At 39.0% G+C, this 25,433-nt stretch overlaps 1 protein-coding gene across 3 annotated transcripts in view; it reads right to left on the minus strand.

The window, feature by feature from the left end:
- col12a1a (collagen, type XII, alpha 1a) overlaps positions 1–25,433 on the minus strand; it is a 112,811-nt gene that overhangs the window by 70,168 nt on the left and 17,210 nt on the right. For all 3 annotated transcript variants that reach the window (XM_039651065.2, XM_039651067.2, XM_039651066.2), the window contains exons 14-23: positions 16,081–16,350; positions 12,838–13,104; positions 12,547–12,739; positions 10,509–10,633; positions 6,296–6,445; positions 5,779–5,898; positions 4,606–4,770; positions 4,129–4,275; positions 2,308–2,450; positions 547–676 (exon numbers count right to left, since the gene is read on the minus strand). In XM_039651065.2, the coding sequence (XP_039506999.2) occupies positions 547–676; positions 2,308–2,450; positions 4,129–4,275; positions 4,606–4,770; positions 5,779–5,898; positions 6,296–6,445; positions 10,509–10,633; positions 12,547–12,739; positions 12,838–13,104; positions 16,081–16,350 (1,710 nt within the window). The remainder of the gene's footprint in view (positions 1–546; positions 677–2,307; positions 2,451–4,128; positions 4,276–4,605; positions 4,771–5,778; positions 5,899–6,295; positions 6,446–10,508; positions 10,634–12,546; positions 12,740–12,837; positions 13,105–16,080; positions 16,351–25,433) is intronic.

The raw sequence follows: 25,433 nt of genomic DNA on the forward strand, positions 1-25,433 counted from the left end.
CATTATTATTATCAATGGTTCAAAACTGTTTTGTGGAAACCATGATACTTTTTTTTTTCAGGATAAATTGATGAATAGAAATTTTAAAAAGAGGTGATTTTTTTAAAGTAGATTTTTGTTACAATGTAAATACCTTTACTGTGTTTTTTTTTTTTATCAAATTAATGCATCCTTCACTGAATACAAGTATTCATTTCTTAAAAAAAAAAAAAAGTTAGATGTTTTTTGTGAGAATCACCCAAGTTTTGTGTGAAAAATACATGTGAATGATTACTGTATGTACCAAATACCATGGTAGGCCAAGGTAAATTTACCACATAGCGTTCCAAAAAAAAAAGGTATTACGTCTAAAAATAATATTACCGTGGTATATAGAAGAGCAGAGCCACAACCTCATTAATATGTACTTCCAAAACAGCAATTACATTTGTCCATTGTGGAATTCATTCTGTTTGTGATTCTGTTTTGCTGTGCTGACACATATTGTTGAGGAATTGGCTCGGGCTGTTCTGGTGAAGAGTGAATTATGGGTAAATGCACACTTACATGTGGTCTCTGTGCCTTTGAGGGGGTCACTGCTCTCCTCTCCCACCACTGAGTAAACCTTCACCATGTACTGCGTCAGTGGGGTAAGACTCTTCAACATCACAGTCGTCACCGTCCCGTCGACAAACAACTGCAACAGAGGAACAGAAGAAAGGTGAGAACACACAAGAATAGGACATGACTGTGTTTGCCATGAAAACAAATGAATAATTTCTAGATCAAAAACAAGTTAGCCTTTCTGAATTGTTTCCAGACTAGTTTTGGCTCACTTTGTCCTTCTTTGCACTTTCATTCTACATCTTTTATGTGCATTGTTTGTAGGGCTGGGTATTGAGACAAATTTCACAATTCGATTCGTTTTCGATTCACAAGCTTGAAATTCGATTCGATTTCGATTACGATTCGATTCGATTCAATATCGATTATTTTGGATATCAGTTACAATAAATGGCAATTTTTCTCAAGGGAATCAAATCTCTTAAATGCTGTAAACTATGGTCTATATATATATATAGTCTAGTTGTAGCCTACTAGGCTTCATTAGCCTAATATGAAGGTAATAACTGTTTTGTAGCTATACAAACACTTAAATTACACTTTTATTTATTTTTTATAATAAGAAGATTATATGAAATATAAACATTTAAATGGTGGCTGTCATAAACACTTGCCAGATTTATTCAAATATGCATTAAATATTGAAGAACACTAACGAGTGTGGACTAACGAGTTTATGTGGGTTTTCTAAGGTAAATATGACGATACATGACACTGATTACAAGCTGTTTAATTGACGTCTTTCCGCGGTTGAAACGCAGATTGAGCGAATCAATGTGGCATGATAGGGATTTAGATAAGTTGTACTCTATCTTTTAACACACTTTCAGATGCTCATTCATGTCTATTTCGCGCTGTGACTGGTATTATTAACCCGGAAGAGAGATCAGCGCTGCTGCTTCTCTGGAGCTGCGCCAGAGCGATCTCACGCCAGAGCGCCAAAACGCAATTTATGTTTTTGAATTTCTAAAGAAAATGGACGTAATTTGAAAATTGAGACTTTGTTTCATATCAATAGTAACAAAGGACAAAGATTATTGCGATTTGTTGGATGCGCGCAGCCGCGATACAATGTCTCATTCATTCAAAAGAAACAGGATGACTAATCGATTCTTGAGGTTTAAGAATCGATATCGGTTTGTAAAAATGAGAATCGATTAATATCGAGAAATCAATATTTATTACCCAGCCCTAATTGTTTGTGGTAATGCATTACAAGTAACGTGCATTATGTAATCAGATTACTTTTTTGATGTAATGGGTAAAGTAATGTATTACTTTAGAAATGTAAACATTAACACTGCCCCTCCATCAACGTATTTTCCCAAAAAACTAATGTTTTCACTGTTATACGGCACAGGGCGCTATTATGCATCTTCTGAAATAGTACAGTATCTCCAGATCCGAAAAACAAGCGAAGAAGAAGCAGAAACAAGCGATAGAGGATTGCTTACGCACATGTAAGCTAACGCGATCATCAAACATTCAAAAGCATATAAAACTGCCTAATGTTACTGAATGAAATGTCAACCCAGGACGAGCCGAGTCTCAGCCAGGTGAGAAAAAGTAACTTTACTTTAAAAAGTAACGTTTAAAAGTAACTTTTTACTGAAATGATGTTCGATGGGTTGCACACTGATTTTTTTAATACTTCAGTTCTAATGCATGAGGAAAAGTCATCTTGACCTGGATAGGTGCTCATACCTGTTGTAGTTCTCCTCCTGCTGAGCTCGCATACTCTATTCTGTACTTCTCCACAGGTCCATCAGGGCCGACCCAGGAGACACGGAACGAGTCATGGGTCACTTCTGAGGTCGTCAGATCGGTCGATGGCTCCGGGCCTCCTCCTGTGACGAGTCGTGATGGGAATTAGGGTTTGGCCTTTGACCCCCAAAATGACCTGAATTATTCTAGAATTACCCTGTTACATGTTTACTGTTATCAGGGCTGTTTCTGAATTTGACCCATAATTCTTTGAAACAAAATCAAGGTTTTCATGATCTTCCTAGTATGTTTTAATTTATTGCGAATTTCAGAGTTAGAGTTCGAGTTAATTTTCATACTATGACGCATTTGATTAGAATATGAATACTGAAATTATTGAATGTTTTAATTGATCTATTTCCACATGTAAATGGATAATTGGATAAGGTCAGTGTTGTGCCTGAACGTGTTCATAGTTTGGGCGAACATATATTAACATTTGAAGTGGATTAAAAAAGTTCATCAAAGTTGTCCTAAAACAAAATTCTTGTATAAAATTGATGAACAGTTTTGATCCACTTCAAATGTTAACTACTGTATATATATTCAAGATACAGAAAATATTAGTATTTCTGATCACCATTTTTCTCATAACATTTTTAAGCTAAGCTGCGTATGTGAATTGTGGCTAAATTGCAGTGCCATTAAGTTGACGTGTTGAAGGAGTACTATCAACGGCTAGGTCTAAATACTCTTTTCCTTTTCTCTCCCTCTTTTTACAAAACTGAGCCTCTGAAGGCTTGACCTCTTTGTGATGAAACTCTGACACTCTGTTACTTGATCCAGGCGCAGACAGACATTCCAGGCTCAAAAAAAAAAAAAAAAAAAAACCACGAACACAGAGGCTAGAAGCACCCCAGTTGAGAAATGGCCCTGACTGTAAAACACTGAAATAAAGATCAGCTACTGTTAATACTCTGAACTTTCAAATGATTAGTATTATCTTCTGACACATTTAGAGCACTGGCAGACGAAAGAAAGTGTATTAAGTGTTATAGTTCCTGTAATCTCTTAAGATTTCTTTATTTTGCTTCTTCCAGCAAAGTAAAAAAATGAGACATGGTTTTCCTGTAGGAATTTTTGCGATGAACCAAATCAAACAGCTCAGAGAAATAATGATATTATAAAATTTTAAATTTGATAGAAGCAAAAAGTACAATGTTTGAAAATGAGGGGAAAAAAGACAAATCTGTTAGGAAAATACGAAAAAAAATCGACTGTGTAACATCTTTTAAAAGGGAAAGAACTACAATCCCATGACGCATTGCATTTTTTTAATTGATACAATTCAAACATGACTTATTGTTTTACTTGTTGATTATACACATAAAATGTTTGTTTTTTATGTTTGATGAAATATTCATTGATATACTGTATACAAATGTATAGGTTGCTTGAGTGCAGTGGAACGACTCGATTGTTTTATGAGCGAGTCTTTGCAGCGATTTATGATAATGGAATAACTTTTGGAACCCGGCTGTTCCACTCTATTCTGTAAAACAGCCTAATGAAGAATATTACCTGTCAGGAAACTGATAATGATGATAATTATAATTCATTTCTTAATGTCATTTTTCATGTTGCCATTGCCCCCATTTAAAAAACAAACAAGCAAAAAACAGTCACTCAAGACAGTGGACCCTATTTTAAAGATCAAAGAGCTTGGTCTAAAGCGAGTGCACTTAGGGCGTCTCCGAATCCACTTTTGGCCATCGTAATGTAACACAGTCTCTCAGGCCTATTGTTTGGCCTCAGTCATACCTGGACCCTTGACGCTGTTACACAGGTTGTTTGTCAGGTCATCCACGATGTCCAGAAGGAAGGAGAAGTCAGCCACGTTATACATGTGGATGTCATCGGGATCAGAAGCGATGGCCCTCAGCTCGTTCTCATCTGCGTTCTTTACACCTGGGGATCACAGAACATGTCAGATATTCAGATATTGGTTGATTGATATCACATTGGTCGGTCCAGCCTGAAAAAAAAAACTTTTTTAATGCTGTTTGAGCATTAGAAACATAATTTAAGGGACAATTCATATCATTTTCATTTTAAAGTGAGTTCGGTAAGCAGTTTTTGAGATTGCAGGATTCCCCCATTCAAGTAGATGGGACTTGGTCTTGGATGCCAGAAATAGCAGCCCAGAGGCTTTGCAAATATGGCCGCCAAGTGAACAGATTTTTAACTCGTTATCCAGTGTCTTTCACTTCCTGACCATAAGGGGAAACTTGTTCTTACCAATGGCATATAGTTCAATCCCCTGGTCCCGGAGGTTCTGGGAGTTGACCAAGATGTCATCCTGTGACTTGCCATCAGTAACCAGGACACCGATCTTCCGGGAGTTTGGACGCATCCCAACGTTAGTTTTGAAATTGTTCTGAAGGATGTAGTTTAAAGCAAGGCCTGTAGAATAAGGCAATATTGGTAATATTAGTCTAATTAATACACAACATGGCTAAAAGTACATGGTTCTATACATCGTTCTAAGTGTAGTGAAGACCAACCCTATAAAGCCTACTGTATCATTCTTAATACGCATATTTTTAAGGTTTAATTGAAAAATGACACATTAAGACTACAGTCCTTCTGTCGTCTGATTGATGGTTTAGACTTTTTTAGCAAATAAAAGGTATTTTAGTATAATTGTACAAACGCCCTCCTTCAGCTCATGATTCTCGTCTTTCTGCTGTGAAATCTGCATTGATTTTTATAAAGTAAACATAAGAATAACTTTGATATTGCTAGTAAAATTTCTACTACTTAACAATAGCAACTTGAACATTTTTAGATAAAAACTCTTCAAATGTGAGTATCAAATATGATCATCAGGCTTTTGAGGAAGGGTTATTTGTTCATCTCTCAATCATCATGGTATTGCACTGCATTGTAACAAAAATGACAGAAATTTGTTCATAAACTCAGCATTAAATTTTCCTCTTACTAAGACATTATTGGCAGATATTGAGTAACGATGGATATGTATATGCCTTTTATGTAAGTCTGTTAAACTGTTATAAAGATCTCGTTGTTTTGCACTGCAACCATCAGAATTGCATCTTAATTTCTGGTCCATATAGATATCAGCATCTGCACTAAACTGCACATTTCTGCTCAGTTTGAGCTCGATATCCTCACTATATCAGACTGTATGAGCCATAAAAGATATATCAAATATGATAATCAACAAAAAACACATGCATTTTTTTTATTTTGTCTGAAAGTTCAATAAACTGTTTAAAAATATATACTTGTATGACTATTATTCATTATGTCAGGCTTTACAGTGTTTATGCTATGCCATTCAAAGACAATCTAGAGAACTGATGACAACTTTCCACACACACTTTGGGACTTTTCCACCAATGAATGATGCTGGGTCTGACGTATAGATCAGAATACAATATGATTTACCAGTCAGAGTGTTTCCTCCTTTGTAGGGTAGATTGGCCACGGCATCCAGCAGTTCCGTTCTGGTTTTGTGAGAATTTAGGTGCCACATTGTCTTCGGGTCTCCACTGTACTGTGCCAGACCTATAAACGGACAACACACACAGCATACTTATTTATACACAGATGACAGTAGCATCTTCTTACATGTTTCTCCCAAAATGTTTAAAGACATAGCAAGAGTATTCTCTATATAATGCGTACTAATAGCAGCTCAGATCTTTTAATTTTGGAAAAGAGAAAAGGTTAGACTGATATTTGATTTTGATTGCAAAATTTGGCATGAGTTTAACACATTGTTCTTCTGAAACACTATAAAGCACAGATGTGAGATTAAAAATGTCATTTTTGGGAGAAACATATGTCTAGAAGACATATTTTCTCATGTCTAAGAGATTGCAATACTAAAGAGATCTATTTCACTACTTTTCCTTCCTACGGGTGTCACTTAGCTCTAGGATTCAAGGTAATTTTCTCTTACCAATCTGAACACGATCCGGTCCGATGTCAAAAACACCCACCATGCGGCCAATGAAAGCCCTTATGGTCTTGAAGTTTAGACGACCGATGCTCCAAGATCCATCAACAAGCAGGACAATATCGGCCTGGGCAGTGGTTTTGCACGTTACATCTGTACGACCAGAACAATTCAGTCAGTGAATTAATTTTCATAAAATTAATAATAATAAGTTTAAACTTGTTTGAAGCAGTCGCAAAGATAAAAAAAGGATTGTGATTTGTAAAAAAGGACGCAGATTGAAGCTTAGGACACAAAATATTGACACAGTCATGCAAAGCATGACAAAACCATTTATTTGGCATTTTTAAAAGAGGATACATTTTACATATTGTGTTAAATAACATATTTGAAACTATAAACTCTTTGTCCGTAAGAGATGTCTTGGTCTGTGTCCCATCGCGCGGTCTCTCCAGATACCTGAATGAAGGGAAAAGAGGGAAAAGCGCCGCCCGCCTGGCCCTGCTCAAAGAGAACATGTTGCATAATTGTCTGATTTATAGATCATTTCCTTAAGCAACAAAACATATGGATATATAACACAAAATCGATATAGCCAGCCAATATCTTAAAATGATATAAAATGTTTTATCTAGACACTGTGTGGGAATTTCTTAGCAATAAAACAAATTATCTGAGGCTTTAAAAGAGATTTATTGCCCTAACAGGTGTTCACTCTCAATTGTAATGTGGAATTCTCGCTTTTAAATAACGACTCCCTGCACCCTAAACACTAAGGCCAGGAACATACTTTAAGCAAGTAAAGCAAACACCGATGCAAATACCTTGGTCAATGCATGCTACATGCTTAACTACAATATAACTGTGGAAAAATTGAACACTTTACCTTTCACAAGCTAATTTTTACAATCAATAAGACCAATCAAAAACCTTTTCTGCATTATAGGGAAACTATTTATTCCACTGGAAAAAGTACTCTCTGTAATGGAAGAAGAAGAATAAAATGTATGAAATTAAGTGAATTAATAGCTGAAAGGATCTAACGCAATATAGACAATCATGGGCTTTATCAAGCATGTCAATAGAGCATACATAGAGTATGTTGTGCTTTCATAATCTTGAATGACAGCATAACGTTCCTGCCGTGTTATATGATGTGATTCAAAGAAAATGGAGAATATACAATATATAAATATATCTACTAACCCCAACCTCATCTAATGAGAATTAGTTTGTAGTCGCAAACTCACTTATAGTTAGTAGCATGTTTAAAGAGCAGGGACGTGCACAGGGGGGTTGCTCAGGTTGCCCGGGCAACTGCCCATATGCCCTTCTCGACTCAGGTTGCCCTTCCGAGGAAAAAAAAAATCGTACAATGGAGAATTTCACGTAGGCCTAGACAAAAAATAATGTAAAAATCGCAAAGCCTCATTCACTTCCATTCGGGCACTGAAAGTGAAAGTCAAACTGTTTACGTGGCTGCAGTGCCGCACGCGACCATAGACTGCAAGCGACCGGTGTGTATGGTAAGGCACCGCAAATTACTCAGGCCGCGCCTCCATCTCGTGTCGCGAGCTAATTAATGTGTACGAAGTCCATGACAAAATGAAGTGAAACTATCCTTCTCGTCACGAAAAGAGGAAGAAGAAAAACATGAGAGTGAATTGCGGGAACAGCAGTCAGGTAAACATGTGTTCTCTCCTCTCTAGTTTGATGTCAGCAAAGTTTGATGGTTTTTGGTCTTGCTAACCTATCTGGGCAGGCAGTGCATCTCTTGCATCACTTTTTGCCTGACAAAAGTGAGAGTAAAATACCATTATTTATTACGTTTTGTTTTTGATAAACGACAAAGTGCAACAACAGTGTTTGTTTACTGCAGCTCGGAAAACATAACCGCGTCGCGTGTGTTGCGTTCATATGCGCGTGCACGAAATGAAACTGGCATTTTTCAAGCAGAAATGTGGAGACCAGAAATACTGTACAATATGTGAATGATGGCACTCCCAATCAAAGTACACATTATAAAGACACTGATTATCTAGTCTCAGTTTAGTTAAAAACTCTAAACAACTGCACTAATTATGCAAGATAGAAACCAATGTATTGGCAATTTGACATTGATTGACTATTGATTTATAGGCTATATTGAATTTAAAATGATGATTAGCTGGACATTCTGGTCAATATGAATGCAAATCCCTCAGTAAATAACAATAAATCAAGATTTGCTTCAACATGCATAAAAATATAAATAAATAAATAAAAATCATAGGCTACTGATTCCGAAAATACCCTGGCTGTAGAGTGAATCAAAATTAATCCCAAAAGCCAAAGTTCAGGGTTGTACTTTATTATGTTCTTCTTATTTATGTTTACGTTAATATTCACTTGTTATCTTAACATTCTATAAAAATGCTTTATTCAGTAAATATTGTTTGTTTGAACCTCATTCTGTTCTATATTGTTGTACTTGTTCTTTGACTGTTTTGTTTAAAGGAGGGAGGATTGTATGGGCGGTATTGAGTGGCAATGGCAAATGGTTTACATGGCTCACGGCATCACAGATCAGGTAGAGGGCCCCTTAGCAGAATTTTGCTTAGGGCCCCATGCAGGGGGAGGTCATGATTGGCAAAAAAGGATTGTATTTTTTCCCGAAATTTAAGCGTTTTTTATTTTTTCGAGTTTTATAAATAATATAATTATTATAATTATATAATTATATAATTAAATAATAATAATTTAAAAAAAACAATAAACAACAATATGAGGAACTCTTTTGCTCATTTGTCTCATCTCTGACATTTTGCAATCTTTATAAATAATAATAAGACCATAAGATGAGGCATTGCGTTTGGACATAAACACGGCCAGATAAGGCAATTTGGAAGGTGACAAATTCAACTGAATATATTCCTTCATATAGCCCGTGAGGGGGGAGGAGGATAGGGGGGGGGGTGCCCTTTTTTCAGGTCAGAGCAACTGCCCCTCAAAATTCCTGTGCACGTCCCTGTTAAAGAGGACTATCGAAATAAAGTGTAACTTTAAACTTTTATTGAAAATGGATAAAGCTTTAAAATATTCAAATATCAGATCTGCAATTTAATATTGAAATCTTGTGTTGCTCCTTTACGTACAGTGGCCAAAATGGCTAAGACAATATTGAAAATCTGCGATATAAAATCTAATTTAACACTGGAAATAACCTAAAAGTGTTGGGATTCAAAACAATCTAGAACAGAGAAACATTGTGACATAAAACGAATAAGAAATACTTAAGATTACCCACTAGTTCACTAATCAAATCAGCAAATTTGTGATGTTGACATGTTAACTTTGATATTGACCATGTTTTGAACAAACTTGTAGGGTTGTGGAGGCTTGAGTGTAGCTGTCATTAGCAAAAGCTCAGACTAAAGACTAAGAAATTGTAAAATCCATGATATTTTATATGAAGGTCCCATTAGTTAGCGCTAGTTATTGAATTAACTAAAAAAGAGCAATACATTGTGTTTAATGTATGTATTAATGTTTTGTAACTAATGTTAACAAATGGAACCTTAATGTAAAGTGTTACCAATTCAACTTTTGTTTTGTTTGTTAGTGTCTGTTGCACACAAATGACAAGCTGTGCATTACACCTCAGCTCTTGCCTGGAAATATTACCCTTTCCTTCTCCTGCTGGTGCCGGTCGGCCGACCCTCACCTCAGATCTGTTTCCAATTAGAATCGACATTCCAGGCCAGGGTCAGCAGACCATGTGCAAAGCTTTCATTCTGTATGTCACTTTTTTCCTAACCAAGTTGTAAAGCATTGGTAATTGTAAGCAGATAATCTTCCTAGCTCTTGAAATTCAAGAGTCCTTCCATGCAAAGGCAGAGACATGGCTACCATGTGGCGTAGTCACCCTGTCTGCTCTTTCACAACACAATTAGCTGTGCTGAAAGGTATTTGCCATTACTCAAAGCATTAGACTGCAGCCTATTTTTCCGATTGCGAACTGACAGAGAACTTTAAAATGTTACACTTTGTTATATATGGAGCCTAAATGACCAACAGATTTGTTCCATATATCAAAATGAATGGTGTATGCTAATTGTTTTGGAACACAAGTTACTTTGTACGTAACAACCTCGAAGCTCTGCGGTAACATGAGATCTGATTGGTTAGTTTTAGAGGGTTAAAGAAAGTACCAGGGTTTTTTTTTCATTAATCTTACCTGGAGTTTGAATGGTTGGAAGCGCAGGGGCGTCTAAGAGGGTGGTCTTCTCCTCTCCAGCCAATGGCATACTCTCTCCTCCATCAAACATACCAAACACACTCACTGTATACTTGGTGCCGGCCCTGAGATGAGAGCGACGCAAATCAGTCAACAATCTCATTCATCAACCTTAAAAGGCTAATCGATGATTAAGCACAATTTCACTTGAAGTCACACGCTTATAGGAGTGCACAACAAGGCTTTTCTCTGTTGCCAGGCATGTGCTAAATACTAATGTACTAAGACATTTATAGGGATTTTAAAAGCCCAAATTCAGTATAAACCTAATTGATGATGAATACTTTATACAGGCAAGCAGATGAGCCCAGAAAATGAACACAGCATATTAAATTCAGCTGAAAAGCAGCTCTAAGGAAAAAAATAGTGTCATTTTTCAGCTCAAGTAAGTTCAATGTTGATTAAATTCAGTGATAACAATACCGGTAACATTTTTACAGTTTCTAGTTTATTTCCAGTTTATTTCTATGGTCCACTTTAGACAGTCTACTAACTTTAAGTAACCTTGCACAGTGTTGTAGTCGAGACCACCTCACTCGAGTCCGAGTCGACACCGAGAGCAGAGAGAGTCGAGTCCGAGTCAAGACCGAGTCCATAGAGAGTCGAGTCCGAGTCGAGTCCGAGACCAGAGACGGTCGAGTCCAAGTCGAGACCGAGACCAGTGAGGGTTGATTACCTAATTTACTTTTATTTACTTAGAGAAATCCTTTTTTTTTTTTACTGAATTTACTTAGAGTTTAAAAAATATGATCAGTTTAGGGTAAAAAGGCCACATAGTAGGTGGTGTTAAAAGTAATTTTATTACAATTTGTCATGCGCAGTTGCGCACTAGAAAATCACCAATCACTGGGCGTGTCAATCAATTTAAAGAAATATTTTATTAACATACATTAATAATCATGAAAAATATTTTGAATTGAACTCGAGTGGACTCTGGAATAATTCCGAGTCCTAAAAAAAAAAATGTTCGAGTACGAGTCAATTCCGAGTCCAAACCCAGATAGCAAACTGACATTGAATCAACGTGGAAATATGACATCGAAACAACGTTGATCTGACATTGTTTTGCTCATCGAATTAACGTTGAACCAACGTCAGACGCGTCATTCTTTCAAAACTAACGGAAAATCAACTTGAAATCAACGCGTTGTTTCAACGTTATGAAAGCAAACCAATTTTCGATTTTCATTTAGCTTTGAAGAATGCCGCGTCTGACGTTGGTTCAACGTTAATTCGATGAGCAAAATCAACGTTGTTTCAATGTCATGAGAGACGTTGTTTCCACGCTGATTCAATGTCAGTTTGCTATCTGGGAATGGACACGAGTCCATGACAAGACCAAGACCATTAAAATATGGTCTCGAGACCGAGTCCGAGACGAGTCCGAGTCTCGAGTACTACAACACTGACCTTGCAACTACATGTCAACTAACTCTCATCTGAGTATTAGTAGACGGTCTGCTTAATATTTGCCAACTCTTTATGTTGATGCTCCCCAACAGACATTCGACTATAAGAAACTTATTCTACCAACCCTAATCCAACAGTCTACTAATGCTCTAATGGGAGTTAGTTGACATGTAGTTGCAAAATTACTTATAGTTAGTAGAGTGTCTAAAGTAAACCATCAAAATAAAGTGTTACCACAGTTGCCAGTGGTGCACTATTAGTGTCATCATTAAACTTAATTAGTATGACCATCTGGCAGTTAGCCAAGGGCTAATCAGTCTTACTTTTCTGACCAATCAAACTTTTTATGCAACCAACTTAAAGTTATGTCCAAAAATATAACTAACTTAAGAGACTTTTCTCAGTTTATTCAATTGGCCCCAGGTCTCCTTGCCATTCACATGACTGAAAACTATGAATAACACCATACATTTGTACATTTGACTTCACATTGGCTTTATTGTGTTTTATAGGGCATGTCTTCAGATGTCTGTTAAGTGTTTTATGTGTCTTCTCTGGCGTCTCATACCTTAGCTCCTCCAGAACCACTGTGTTATCATAGGGGCCTACAAGCAACTCTCCCAGGTCCACATCCTCCCCAGTGGGATGGAAAGTGACCTTGTAGCCCTTCACATCCCCAGGAGCATGATCCCAGGTCACCCTGAAACTGGTTTTAGTGGGCTCTGAAGTTTGCAGGTTTCTGGGAGCTTTATATGGAGACACTACAGAGATAATAAACAGTTTTGAATTAGACAACAATGGCCAAATATCTTTGGATCTTTAACCTAAACAAGTTATCAAATATCTTCTGTTAACTTACATGTGGTCCCTTCTCCTTGTCTTTGTCTTCCATCACCAAACTTGTAGACGGGGACAACAGTGATATCGTAAGTGGTCTGGGGTTGCAGGCGCCTCAAGACTAAAGTGTCGGTGCCTCCTGGTGCTTTGGAAGCCAACTGACGTGTATCACCCTGAGGTTTATACGTCACCCTGTAATTGACAACATTGCCGGGTGCTGGTTTCCATGTCACCCGCATGGATCTCTCGGCTTCTTCTGACACCGTAAGAACTCTGGCAGCGGCCGACACTGTTAAGGAGATAAACGAAAGAGAATGTTCATTAAATGTTGGACTGATTCGACTACAATTCTTTCGGGTCAGGAAAGCCAAACCATCTGAATAATTAATGAGAGTTTGTCTGCCAAGATAATCGTGATCTAACACAGGCCACGGATCTCCAAACTGTGTGAAACCAGACATGCCGAAATGGTTGTACGTCATGCATAGCGCAGACGCTCTAGGACTGTCTGCAATGTTCTCTTTTTATGCCATGAGTGTTTTTACGCAGGAGGGAAAGGAATGAATTGTCCACTTTAATCGGCCCATGGAACACTTTCAAATTGGGAGTTTTATGGATGGAAAACAACACTTCCAAGTTTTCAAAGAATCCCTGTTCCAAAAAGACACTGTGTCTTAATGTCGGTCATGAAGGAGGTAAGGAATAGAGTGATGGCAGAAATGAAATGCAGAGGCCTGAGCCAGAAGACGGCTGGACAGACAATAAACAAACAGCAAGATAATCCACTTACAAATTTACAGCACGCCTAACCAGCTCTGTAAGAATTGCTAAGTAAGAAAATGCAATAAGTGCTGTAGAGTGTGTTGAAATCCTGCATCTTTTGATAATAGAGAGCATGTGTGAATCATTAAATCAGCCACTACACACACTCCTACACCTCTGTACACTACACCATATGTGCGGAGGTATTTAACAGTGGCAATGACGCTCTGCCCAGACTTGGTGTTGAGCTTGTGAAAAGAAATTATAGTCACTTTTCCCATATCAGAATGAACACAGAGACATTTCTGTATTAGAGCTTTTGCCACCAGAGCAATTAAACTCACCTAAACCTGAACGATGAGAACGATGAGGTGTGGAGGAATGGTGCCAGGGTGCTGCTAAGCTGTTCAAGTACGTTTGGATGTGATTGATTGGGTGTTCTAATGGCATGGTAACATTTCTTGGGCAAAACAAGTCTGTTGTGCATTGTCAAAAGTCTAGCAATGCATGAAACACCACTCATAAAGAAGTTACTTTCAAAGCAAGGAGATTTCTGTTTCTCAGCGAATAGAATTCATTGACCAACTTTACTGACTGGATTTCACCAGCAGGATTTTGGCGAACAACAGTAATGGCTTCAAGTTAGTGGTTGCTTGGTCATTACTAGGGTGTTCTCAGTAGTTTCTAGGTGGTTGCTTATTGGCCCATCCACAAATCTGTATGATCTGTCACAAATCAGGTCTCTAGATATGTTTTGGGTATACGTCTGTGGGTTTCGTTATCCTTCTGGCCAAGTCAATTCAGCTTTATTTATATAGCGCTTTTAACAATGCATTTTGTTTCAAAGCAGCTTTACATTGATAACAGGAAAATAACGCAGCAAAAATAGCTTCATAGTCTAGCTTAAAGGGGTGATGAACTGAGAAATTGAATTTTCCTTGAGCTTTTGACATCTAAGAGGTCATCATATTATAAGAATATCCTGTAAGTTTCAGAACTGAAAACGTCCTTGTTAGTCCAATAAAAGCTTTTATTGACACCAGCCTCAGCAAACGACTCGTTTTTCAAAGTGATGACAGGAACTATGACGACAAAGAGGATAAAACACCACCCCTACAGAAGAAGATCAACGCCTACTTCAACACGGCTGGTTTAGCCCCGCCCACCGATTCGCACATTACACGCATAGCTAAATAACATAGGCACCTCGTGATGACAAACCGGATCGAGCTACTGAGCAAAACAAAATATTGTGCAGTGCCTAGTTGTGAAAGACGACAGTCACTGCATATGCTTCCTCTGGATTTCAATAGGACTGCATGGATAAATTTTAATGACGTTCCAGCTGATGAGGTAACATTGTCCGTCTGTTCGCTTAATTTCACAGAGGATTGTTTTGTAAACAAGACTGGATTTGCAGACCGATTGCCGTGCCGTTTATATCTGACAGGAATTGTGCAACACACGGAATCTGGGTCGAACATGTATGGGCGAATCATTCCGGTTGCCATTTTATAACATTGGATGTTTTCGAAACAATTTCCCCCAAGTGCATCGACGGGTGAGTTGAAATTCATTATAAACTGCAAAATTGTTATCCACTCACAGCAGTGGGTGTTTACTTCCAAGTCTTCAGTGCGAGACGCCCATAAAAAACCGAGCGTTTTTCACCTAGGCTCAAAACTAGGGAACAAAATAGCCTATTACTTATAAATTTTGATGTTTTTGAATGCAAAAACCAAGCGAAAGTCATAAGTTGACCTCAGACAACAATATAATAAAATTTAAAAAGCCAGTTCATGACCCATTTAAGTAAGTTCAGTGATGGTTAATTTTTATTGTAAAAAAAAGTTATTAATTTAGTTAATTTACATATACAGCTGCTCTGGAGAAAACCGTGATGTCATTGCCAGCTCAGTTTAGTTGGTGTCAATGCAGGCAGATCAATAATATTGTTGAATATTAAATGTCCCCAACTAAGCAAGCCAAAAGACTGGAGAATGGAGAAATAAGCCTTGGGAGAACCCAGGCTCAGTCGGGGGTGGGGGGGGGGGCAGTTCTCCTCTTGCCAATGAATGAATGAGTGTGGGATTATGATTCAGACAGTATTGCAGGTTATAAATCAGACTGGATCAGAATATTGAGTAAGTATATATATAAGCCTAGTAAGTTTCTGAGGCAAACAACTAAACTCATCTGACTTATGCACATTATCAAGCATCACAGATATATTATATTTGCCAGAAGCTGAGTTTAATTTTAATCTGTGTGCAGACTCTAGATCCCTTCGTTTACTGCTGGCGTTCCACTTCAAATTCGAAGGGCTGATATACTTCATTGAGGTTTATGTGCATGTCAGTGGAATATTCTGACATTATATACAGTATATCAAGTTTTTTTCCCTCTCTGGGGTAGGTTACCTCAGGACGAGAGGCCCACCCCAGACTCACAGAGAGCAGCCGGTCATGTGCTGAAGTCATTATGCAGGCGGGAATGGACTTACCATCTGTGGTCTCCTCTCCATGCAGTGGCTGCCCCTCATTATGGCTGTAGGCAGCATAGACAGAAACCTTGTAGCGGGTCTCCGGTGTAAGACCATCCAGAACAGTGGTGGTCATGTCCCCGGGGACGGTTTTCTCCCCAGCTTCCTCCGAAAACAGCGATTTCCAGGTGACCCGATAAAGACGGACGTTGCCAGGGGCGGCAGTCCAGGATGCTACAAAACTGCTCTCGGTGACATCTGAAGTAACTAGATTCGAAGGTGAACCAAGTTCTGGATGATAGAGAAAAGACAAAAAAGACTCAGAAATGGATCATATTACATGCAAAATCTCACAAGGTCTGGTTATAGAGAAACAGCAATCACTTTTCTGCTAAAAAGAAACACCTTAAACTAGGCTACATTGGTTAACTGGTCAACCAGCTGGGCCAAGCTGGTTAGGCAGGTGTGCTTTGGTGATTTTAGTGGGTTTTCTGACACCTAGACCTAAGAGACCAACTTGCCAATCACCTAATCTAGTTAACACCAGCCAAGTATAGAGAATGGAGAGAATGAGAGAATGGACCAGCTAAGACCAGCAAAATACTGTCGGTGGCTTTAACCAGGCAACTTTGGTTAACTGGTCGCCCAGCCTGGCCAAGCTGTTTAGGCATGTGTGTTTTAATGGTTTTGAAGAGCTGTCTAGTCATGATGGCAAACCTAACATGAATCAGTAAACACCAGCCTTAGAGAGTGATTTGACCAAGTAAGACAAGTAAAATACTGTAGGTGTGTTTAAGCTGGGTTTTTATTCTATAAAACTTGTCATAATATTAATATGAATCATTTTGGATTACATATCTTTTTGTGGAGGTTAACAGCCTTGATCACTCTCTACTTTCACCAGCTTGGACATTCTGCTAAACTTCTCCTTCAGTAATTTGACTCCAGAAAGTCATACATTTGAAAAAATAACAGAATTTGCCTTATTGAGTGCACTATTCCTCTAAGTAAGAATTGATCTAATTCTCCACTAGTCTGTCTAAGATGCCGGTAGCTCACAATTGCTTTGATTTGCTCTGTCAGAAATGCATACCATGGAAAACAACTCTGCAAAAATAATATCTTCCCTGCTGCCACACATCTGTCACCACATCTACGTTCCATTGATTGAACACAAAACCCGATCCATTAAACACAGACTGCTAAAACTGCAGATGTATCTCTCTTTTTGATCTGCGCCATACCACCTACCTATCTTCTCACTCTCTCTCCTTCTCTCAGTTGTTTGTTGAGTCGGCCGAAGCAGAAGAGAGGAGAGGGACCAGAAATTATATGAAAATGTGGGAGTACTGACAGGATAGATAATTAGAATAAACCACAATAGGAAACTTTCACAGTAACACTCATCCTCGTGTTCTCCAGACCTCGTGGTCACCTTTCTCAAACCAGTTGAGCTCTGCTGGTCAAAAATTGACCATTTGTCAATCTAAACCAACAGCTCAAGTTAAAGTGCAATTAAGCGCACTAAGTTCTGCGTCATAGCTCAGACATGGACTAGATATCACATAGGGATTGCAAATGACAGGATAAGTGCTTAGGAAAATAATTGTCCCAATGTCTTTCCGGAGAGTGCTCCAATGTCTAATTCCTCAAAAAAGCTGTACAGTTTTTTTTTGTTTTGTTTTTTTAATTTGGAATGTTTTAGACAGTTGGAATCTCAAAAAAGGGTAAACATTTTGTTGGGAGGGACAATAGGAGAATAAGCTACATTTTACATTACATTTTCCAATTAATATGTGAGTGGTGGGTTGGAGTGCTACTTGTTTGTGCAAGACTTGACAAGAGACACATTGCTAAGGTGTTAGCAATGTGGTAGAAACCACTGGGTTTCTTACCCACCAGGTGAAAAAGTCAGATATTTACGTAAGTAGCAGCACACCTCTCCCCAAACAAGCCTCACATTATGAGCTACCATACATGTTTGTTGCACAAACTATTTTTGTGTTAAAGTTAAAGACTAAAGTTTAATAGTCAGGATTAAGGGTTTGTTCAGATCACCAAGCCAACAGTGATGCGTGTCCCAATAATTAATTCAAGCTAAAACAGACAAAGAAGTCAGGACTCCATGCCAGGTTGCCTGGATCTAACGCTGTTCTACGGCCAGCAAAGAGGTCTGATTTTACTGACAGAGCACAGAGGAGAGCAGATCAAATGTTAATGTTTTCTGCAGGCTGCTTTTGATAATTAAAATGCAGACGAACTGCTGATTCCAGGCACGACAGTGCAGTTCTACTCTGAAATCCGAGTGAAAATGCAGCCCCTTAACGTAGAAGCAACAACGAAATACTGTGCATGAGTTTATTAATGAAGTCCTGAAATTGTTATGTGTTGAGGCCAGATTACAACAGACTCCTTTTGGACCTCCACATATGGTATTTTTCCATCTTTGATCCTTGTTTTAGTGCTCCATCCAAGCAAAATTTTGATGTTAACTGGGAACAGGAGTTCTAGCACTAATGTGACTGTCATCCTAAATTATTTCCCTTTGGAAAAGTTTGGAGTACCTGGAAGCAAGACAAATTCTCTACTGCTATGTCCTTCAGCCCAACACATTCTCTTGACAATAGGTCTGACCGTCTAATGCTCAGGAAAGGACCTCAAGCCATGCAGAACTTTCCCACTTCTGAGTATGACTTTGACTGACCAACTTTTGCATATTAAAGACATGTTCATTCAAAATCTTCATTCAAACCTTATAGACAGTCATTTACACTCACCTAAAGGATTATTAGGAACACCTGTTCAATTTCTCATTAATGCAATTATCTAATCAACCGATCACATGGCAGTTGCTTCAATGAATTTAGGGGTGTTGTCCTGGTCAAGACAATCTCCTGAACTCCAAACTGAATGTCAGAATGGGAAACAAAAAGGTGATTTAAGAAATTGTTGTTGGTGCCAGATGGGCCGGTCTGAGTATTTCACAATGGCTCAGTTAATGGGATTTTCACACGCAACCATTTCTAGGGTTTACAAAGAATGGTGTGAAAAGGGAAAAACATCCAGTATGCTGCAGTCCTGTGGGCGAAAATGCCTTGTTGAGTTGATGCTAGAGGTCAGAGGAGAATGGGCCGACTGATTTAAGCTGATAGAAGCGCGACTGAAAGAACTGAGGTATGCCACAAAGCATTTGTGAAGCCAGAACACGCACAACCTTGAGGTGGATGGGCTACAACAGCAGAAGACCCCACCGGGTACCACTCATCTCCACTACTAATAGGAAAAAAGAGGCTACAAGCACCTTGATGAATCAATGCCACGTAGAATTAAGGCAGTTCTGAAGGTGAAAGGAGGTCAAACACAGTATTAGTATGGTGTTCCTAATAATCCTTTAGGTGAGTGAACATGCATTCAGCTGGGAACCATATCATTTACTACACAGCACAAGCTCTCTCAATTTGCCTCTGATGATTCATCAGCCAATGAGATTGCTTGCTCAACATTTAGGAGTTTGCTGTAAGTTGGTTCTTCTAAAAGTCTCCACCTCACCTGTCTAGATCTGCCCCAGCATCATATCTTATAAGCTCACACCAGTGTCTTTGTCTTTATTGGGAGTATCAAGTTTGGGAATTCTGGAATCGGATACTTAAGGTCAGGAATTAGATACAATCAATTTCTTTGTATTTCTTTGTAAATTCCAAGTCCGAGTCCAAAGAGGGCCGAGTTGGACTTGAGTCCGAGTCCTTAACATCCGAGTCCGAGTCGAGTCCAAATGATTTGAAATTGACCTTTCACAAAGACCTACCCTACTCTTAGTTACTCTTGCTACGTCCGACAAGCCATTCCGCTCTCACTCCACATGTTCTCACACAGTGAAAAATATATTGAGGAGCATAGAGAAAAAGGTATTTGCAAGGTAATGCTCAAGAATGCAACACGATGAATTAAGAGCCAGAGGTACACTTTTGAGCAAGATGATGGTGATGTTTAAATTTTCATTATTTTGTTTTGCATGCTAATCTCTTTTTTTGGCTCTGAAGGGCAGGACAAAATTAATAATTTTTTTTAACAATTTACACCAATTTACATCCAGTTCCATCCTTAACGGATGCTTCCTTGAACATCACTAAATATTTGCAGGGTTTGTAATGATTGTGTACGAGTCCCTCACTTGTCACCAGTGCGAAAAGATGGATCTCACTGTCACTGCTAGTAAGGAGTCAGATATGCAGAAGAATGTGAAAAAGCTTTTTCAGTGCAGTGCTGAATAGAAACAATGTTTTTATGATCCTTCCTATTATAAAAAAAAAAAGAAAAAAAACATTTTGGAGATTCTGAAAGGTGTATGTAAACTTATGACTAAAGTGTAAATGTAACAAAAATCATACAATTATTAGTCGCCAAAATGTTGCTATGTTTATCACGTTCTCATGTTGCTATGGTTACTGTCAATCATCGCAATTTCATGACCCACAGGACTAAAATTTAGCGGATTCACTCCCACATTTAAATGCATTTATGACTGTTTTTGATTTACATTCTGAACGACGTAACCACTGGTGTTCTAGAAGCACGAAAAACAAAATTATTATTTAGATTGTCAATAGCGCTCCATTTAAGCCATCACTTACCGCGTTCTGCACTCTCCCTAAAACTCTCGTCATAAACACTGAAGTTATGCGCACTACACAGTGAAATCTCTCATTTATATCGTGTCTAGACTTTGTTTATGAGGGGATTTGCAAAAGAATAAAGCTTGCCCAGATAGCAAACTGACATTGAATCAACGTAGAAACATGACATTGAAACAACGTTGATCTGACATTGTTTTGCTCATCGAATTAACGTTGAACCAACGTCAGACGCGTCATTCTTTCAAAACTAACGGAAAATCAACTTGAAATCAACGTTGTTTCAACGTTATGAAAGCAAACCAATTTTCGATTTTCATTTAGCTTTGAAGAATGACGTTGGTTTTTCCGAGTCTAAAATGTCCGAGTCTGTGTCAAGTCCGAGTACAAATTCATCCGAGTGCGTGACAAGTCTGAGCTCATTCAAAATTGGACTCGAGTCCGGACTCGAGTCTAAGTTCAAGTACCCCAACTCTACTGTTTAGTGCATTATACTGTACTGAGTTTTCTTCCACATCTTTTTACACTTGAACGGACAAATACACACAAAAATATGTCAAAATATCCTCGTAAACACAAGGGCCATTTGCATGATTGAAATTAAGAACGACAACTGTCAGGGCCGTAGCCAGCTATGAGGTCAGCTAGTGCAGAGAACGGGGCCCGAGAGCGCGTTGTGAATGAGGGTGCAGCCTCCATGTTGCCAGATCCACCTAATGGAAAGGTGCAGTAATATCCTGGACCTGTTTTTCTGATTTAAAGGGTACATATCATGCTTTTAAATCATTCATTTTTACATATAAATCATACCGTTGTGGTCTATATAAAACATAACTGCAATGCTTGGGTCTGAATTCCTCATTATTATAGCTCCACAGGCCCCTTTTCTACCCCTTTTCTGATGTGCGTCTTTGAGCGACCCGTTTCAAAGCGTCCCCTTTAAATAAAAAGGAGATGCGTCATACCCCGCCCGCTCTCCAGGTCGATGAGTTCACGGTCAGTTCAACTTTTTATTATTATAATTATTTTGTTTCGCTTATTTTAGTAGCAATATTCAAATTCAAAAACACCAACGTTCACATACAACAACCAACAAAGACAGGGCAGAAACACAGGGCTTAAATAATCAAGGACAAACAAGCTAGACAATATAACAAGGGGGCGTGAGAAATACGAAACACCTGGGACAAAAAAAAAAAAAAAAAAAAAATCGACGGAGAATCACTAATAACGAAAACACACAAAACCACTTCATGACATAGCCTCCCCCCTATGGGCGGCTCCCGACGCCCATAAAAACAACAAAAAGTTTAAGAGGATGGTGAAGCGGAGACAGTCTTGGGGGAGGGACGGAGGGCCAGGCCCGTGCAGGGGAACGGGACCAGGAGGTAGCCAAGGCAGTCCTGGGCCGCAGAGCGTGGGCATACCAGACTGGGCCGGAGACCAGGGCGGAGCAGGACGAGGCCGAGGCCAGGGCCAGGGCAGAGCAGGACGAGGCCAGGGCCATGTCAACGTCGCCTCCATGGCCCCCACAGAGTACCTACTGCCCCCCCTCAAAAAAATACCTGGGGAAATCTACAGGGGGAACCTCCGGACAGTAGACAGGCTCAGGAAAAGCCTCCAGGAGCTTGAAAGCCAGCAGGGCGAGGCGCAGAGGCGGGGCCGGCAGGGCGAGGAGTCTGGGTACGCTCACTGGGGCCTGGCGAACCGAATGAGTCCTCCCTCTCGTCCTCCTGCTCCACAGGGCTAGACACACTCGCTGGGCTGGACAACTCACTCACTTGAACAGGAGATTCATTACTCACTTGAACTGAAGATTCATCACTCACTTAAACTGAAGATTCAGCACTGACTTGAACTGAAGATTCAGCACTCACTTGAACTGAAGATTCATCACTCACTTGAACTGGAGATTCAGCACTCACTTGAACTGAAGACTCACTCACTTGAACAGGAGACTCATCACTCACTTGAACAGGAGACTCATCACTCACTTGAACAGGAGACTCATCACTCACTTGAACAGGAGACTCATCTCTCACTTGAACAGGAGACTCATCACTCACTTGAACTGGAGATTCAGCACTCACTTGAACTGGAGATTCATCACTCACTTGAACTGGAGATTCATCACTCACTTGAACAGGAGACTCATCTCTCACTTGAACTGGAGACTCATCACTCACTTGAACTGGAGATTCAGCACTCACTTGAACTGGAGATTCAGCACTCATTTGAACTGGAGATTCAGCACTCACTTGAACTGGAGATTCAGCACTCATTTGAACTGGAGATTCACTCGCGGGGCTCACGTGAATCGCGGGGTCGGCTGGGCTGACGTGAAGCGCGGGCTCGGTTGGGCTGACGTGAGTCGCGGGCTCGGTTGGGCTGACGTGAACCAGCGGTGAAGACGACGAGGGCTTCGCGGGTAATGTGAACTCGGGAGATGTCGAGTAGAACGAGCCAGTAATGGAGAAGAGGTCCTCCAAAGAACTAGCCCGAGCTATATACCGGTCAAGAGTCCAGTTGGGAAGGTCCCGCGGCATCCATCGAACGATCCCATAATCCAGTCCATTCAGAAACAGGCCCATGAGCTGGATATCATCTAGCGCTCCCAGATGGCAAATGGACAGAAAATCCTTTGTGTACCTCTGGACAGACTGGCCCTCTTGCAATAACGTCGACAGGTATTCTCCCAGAGCCCGGTTGCTGACAACTGCTGGACCCATTTTGAGGTTGGTTGTTCTGTGACGTTGTGCGGAGAAATAGTGCTGAGGCTGGATCCAAACGCAGTGTAGCTTTATTAACAAACTTGGAACAGGAAACAAGACAAGAAGCAGGACTCGAGAATTCAAAAACACCAACGTTCACATACAACAACCAACAAAGACAGGGCAGAAACACAGGGCTTAAATAATCAAGGACAAACGAGCTAGACAAGATAACAAGGGGGCGTGAGAAATACGAAACACCTGGGACAAAAAATCGACGGGGAATCACTAATAACGAAAACACACAAAACCACATCATGACATAGACAAAGTGCAATTGCATAAAGCTACCACATTCGGTAAGACAAACACAATGATCATTGTGATTATCTGTAAGAAATGTAGGCTATAACACTATCAAAAAGAATAGCATAGGCCTAATAGAGATATGTATGTTTACAGGATGAAATTTGCCAAATAACCTTATTGGTCAGCTGGAAGACCGCTCATGCTGTTTCACAAAGTCATCATAAATTGGTTTGTTTATGTGTTATTGTGTTATTTTAGTGTTTCACTACAATAATTAAGTGTTTCTCAACTAGCAATCTACTCAGCCAGTATATTTGTGTTTGATCTGTGTGAATTACAGAAATATAAGACTTTGCAAGACCTAATTTTATTCTTTATTTCTTTGCACGAAACTCTCCAGAAAGTGCCATTTATATATATATGAAGAGTTCAGATGCAAAAGCCTCTAAATGCCATTTGAAATTTTCTTCTTTAATGATGATTTTAATCAAACTTGTATATTTAAGTTCAGTAATTTCACTTAAATAACAATTAATAGGTAATTATCATTGCCATTTAAGTGAAATCATTGAACTTAAATATACAAGCTTGATAAAAATGATCATGAAGAAAATTTCAAATGGCACTTAGAGGCTTTTGCATCTGAACTCTTCATATATATATATATATATATATGGTAAATTCCTTTGCTGCTTCATGTCCATGTGGGTCCAATAGCCTAACCATTATTATAGCACAATTCTTTACACAACAACCCGGACCTCACTAATTTTCAGACCCTGGTTACGGCCTTGACAACTGATAACTATAACGATAAATATATTTGTGTCCACACCAACGAACAATAAAGTTCTGTTTAATGTAAGCTTGAGCGTTGGGGTTTCAATGTACAACATCATTAAACATGTTTTTGCTATTCTTGTTGGATTTACACAGCTTGCAATGTTTTCAGTGAAACTAGTGAAATCGATCTAATAATCTAACAGTAAATTTAGTCAATAAAGTGGAATAAAAACAACAACTCGTCTTTTTTCACCGTAACTTCAAAGGAAGCAAGACAATGTTGTTGAAACGAGGTAATACTTCTCAACGTTTATTCAGAGGGTATGAACAAATGTTTTCCACATCCATTTTCTTGAAATGGGGCTTGACTTGTCAAACAGTGACGATTAACTTCTCTAAAAAGTTGTTTGCCATTTTAAATGTGTGAGCCGTTTAATTGGAATGGATTCTATTGGCTGTCAGTGTTTTATTGTTCAACAGCTGAAAAAAAAAATTGTTCCGAAAGTGATACCAACTATATAATTTCTCGATATTGATGTTAACTCTGTTATTCTTTAATATTTAATATACATTTTTTTCCCTTATTGGAATCAAAATTAGGAATCAATAAGAATTGAAATCGATAAGCAGAATCGGAATTGTTAAAATTCAAAAGATATTCGCCTTATTCACGGCAGCGCCATCTTTGTTTTTTAATGAGAATGAAAGTGAGGCTGTGAGGGATAGACTTGCATCTCTTCAATGGGCTGTACTGTTATTTAATGTGTTTTCGGATTGTTCTGCTCATGAAACACTGGAAAAATATATTTTTCAAGAAATGTCAGTTGACAAAAAACTTCCGACAATGTAAGCTGTGGAAAATTGTAAGTAATCTAGCCGCTTTATTTAGCTTTTTACATGAGATGCCATTGGAAACACGGTAAGTCTATCCCTCACAGCC

The sequence above is a fragment of the Pimephales promelas genome, chromosome 15 (genome assembly GCF_988280905.1).
Source record: "Pimephales promelas chromosome 15, fPimPro1.hap1.1, whole genome shotgun sequence".
Classification (NCBI taxonomy): Eukaryota; Metazoa; Chordata; class Actinopteri; order Cypriniformes; family Leuciscidae; genus Pimephales; species Pimephales promelas.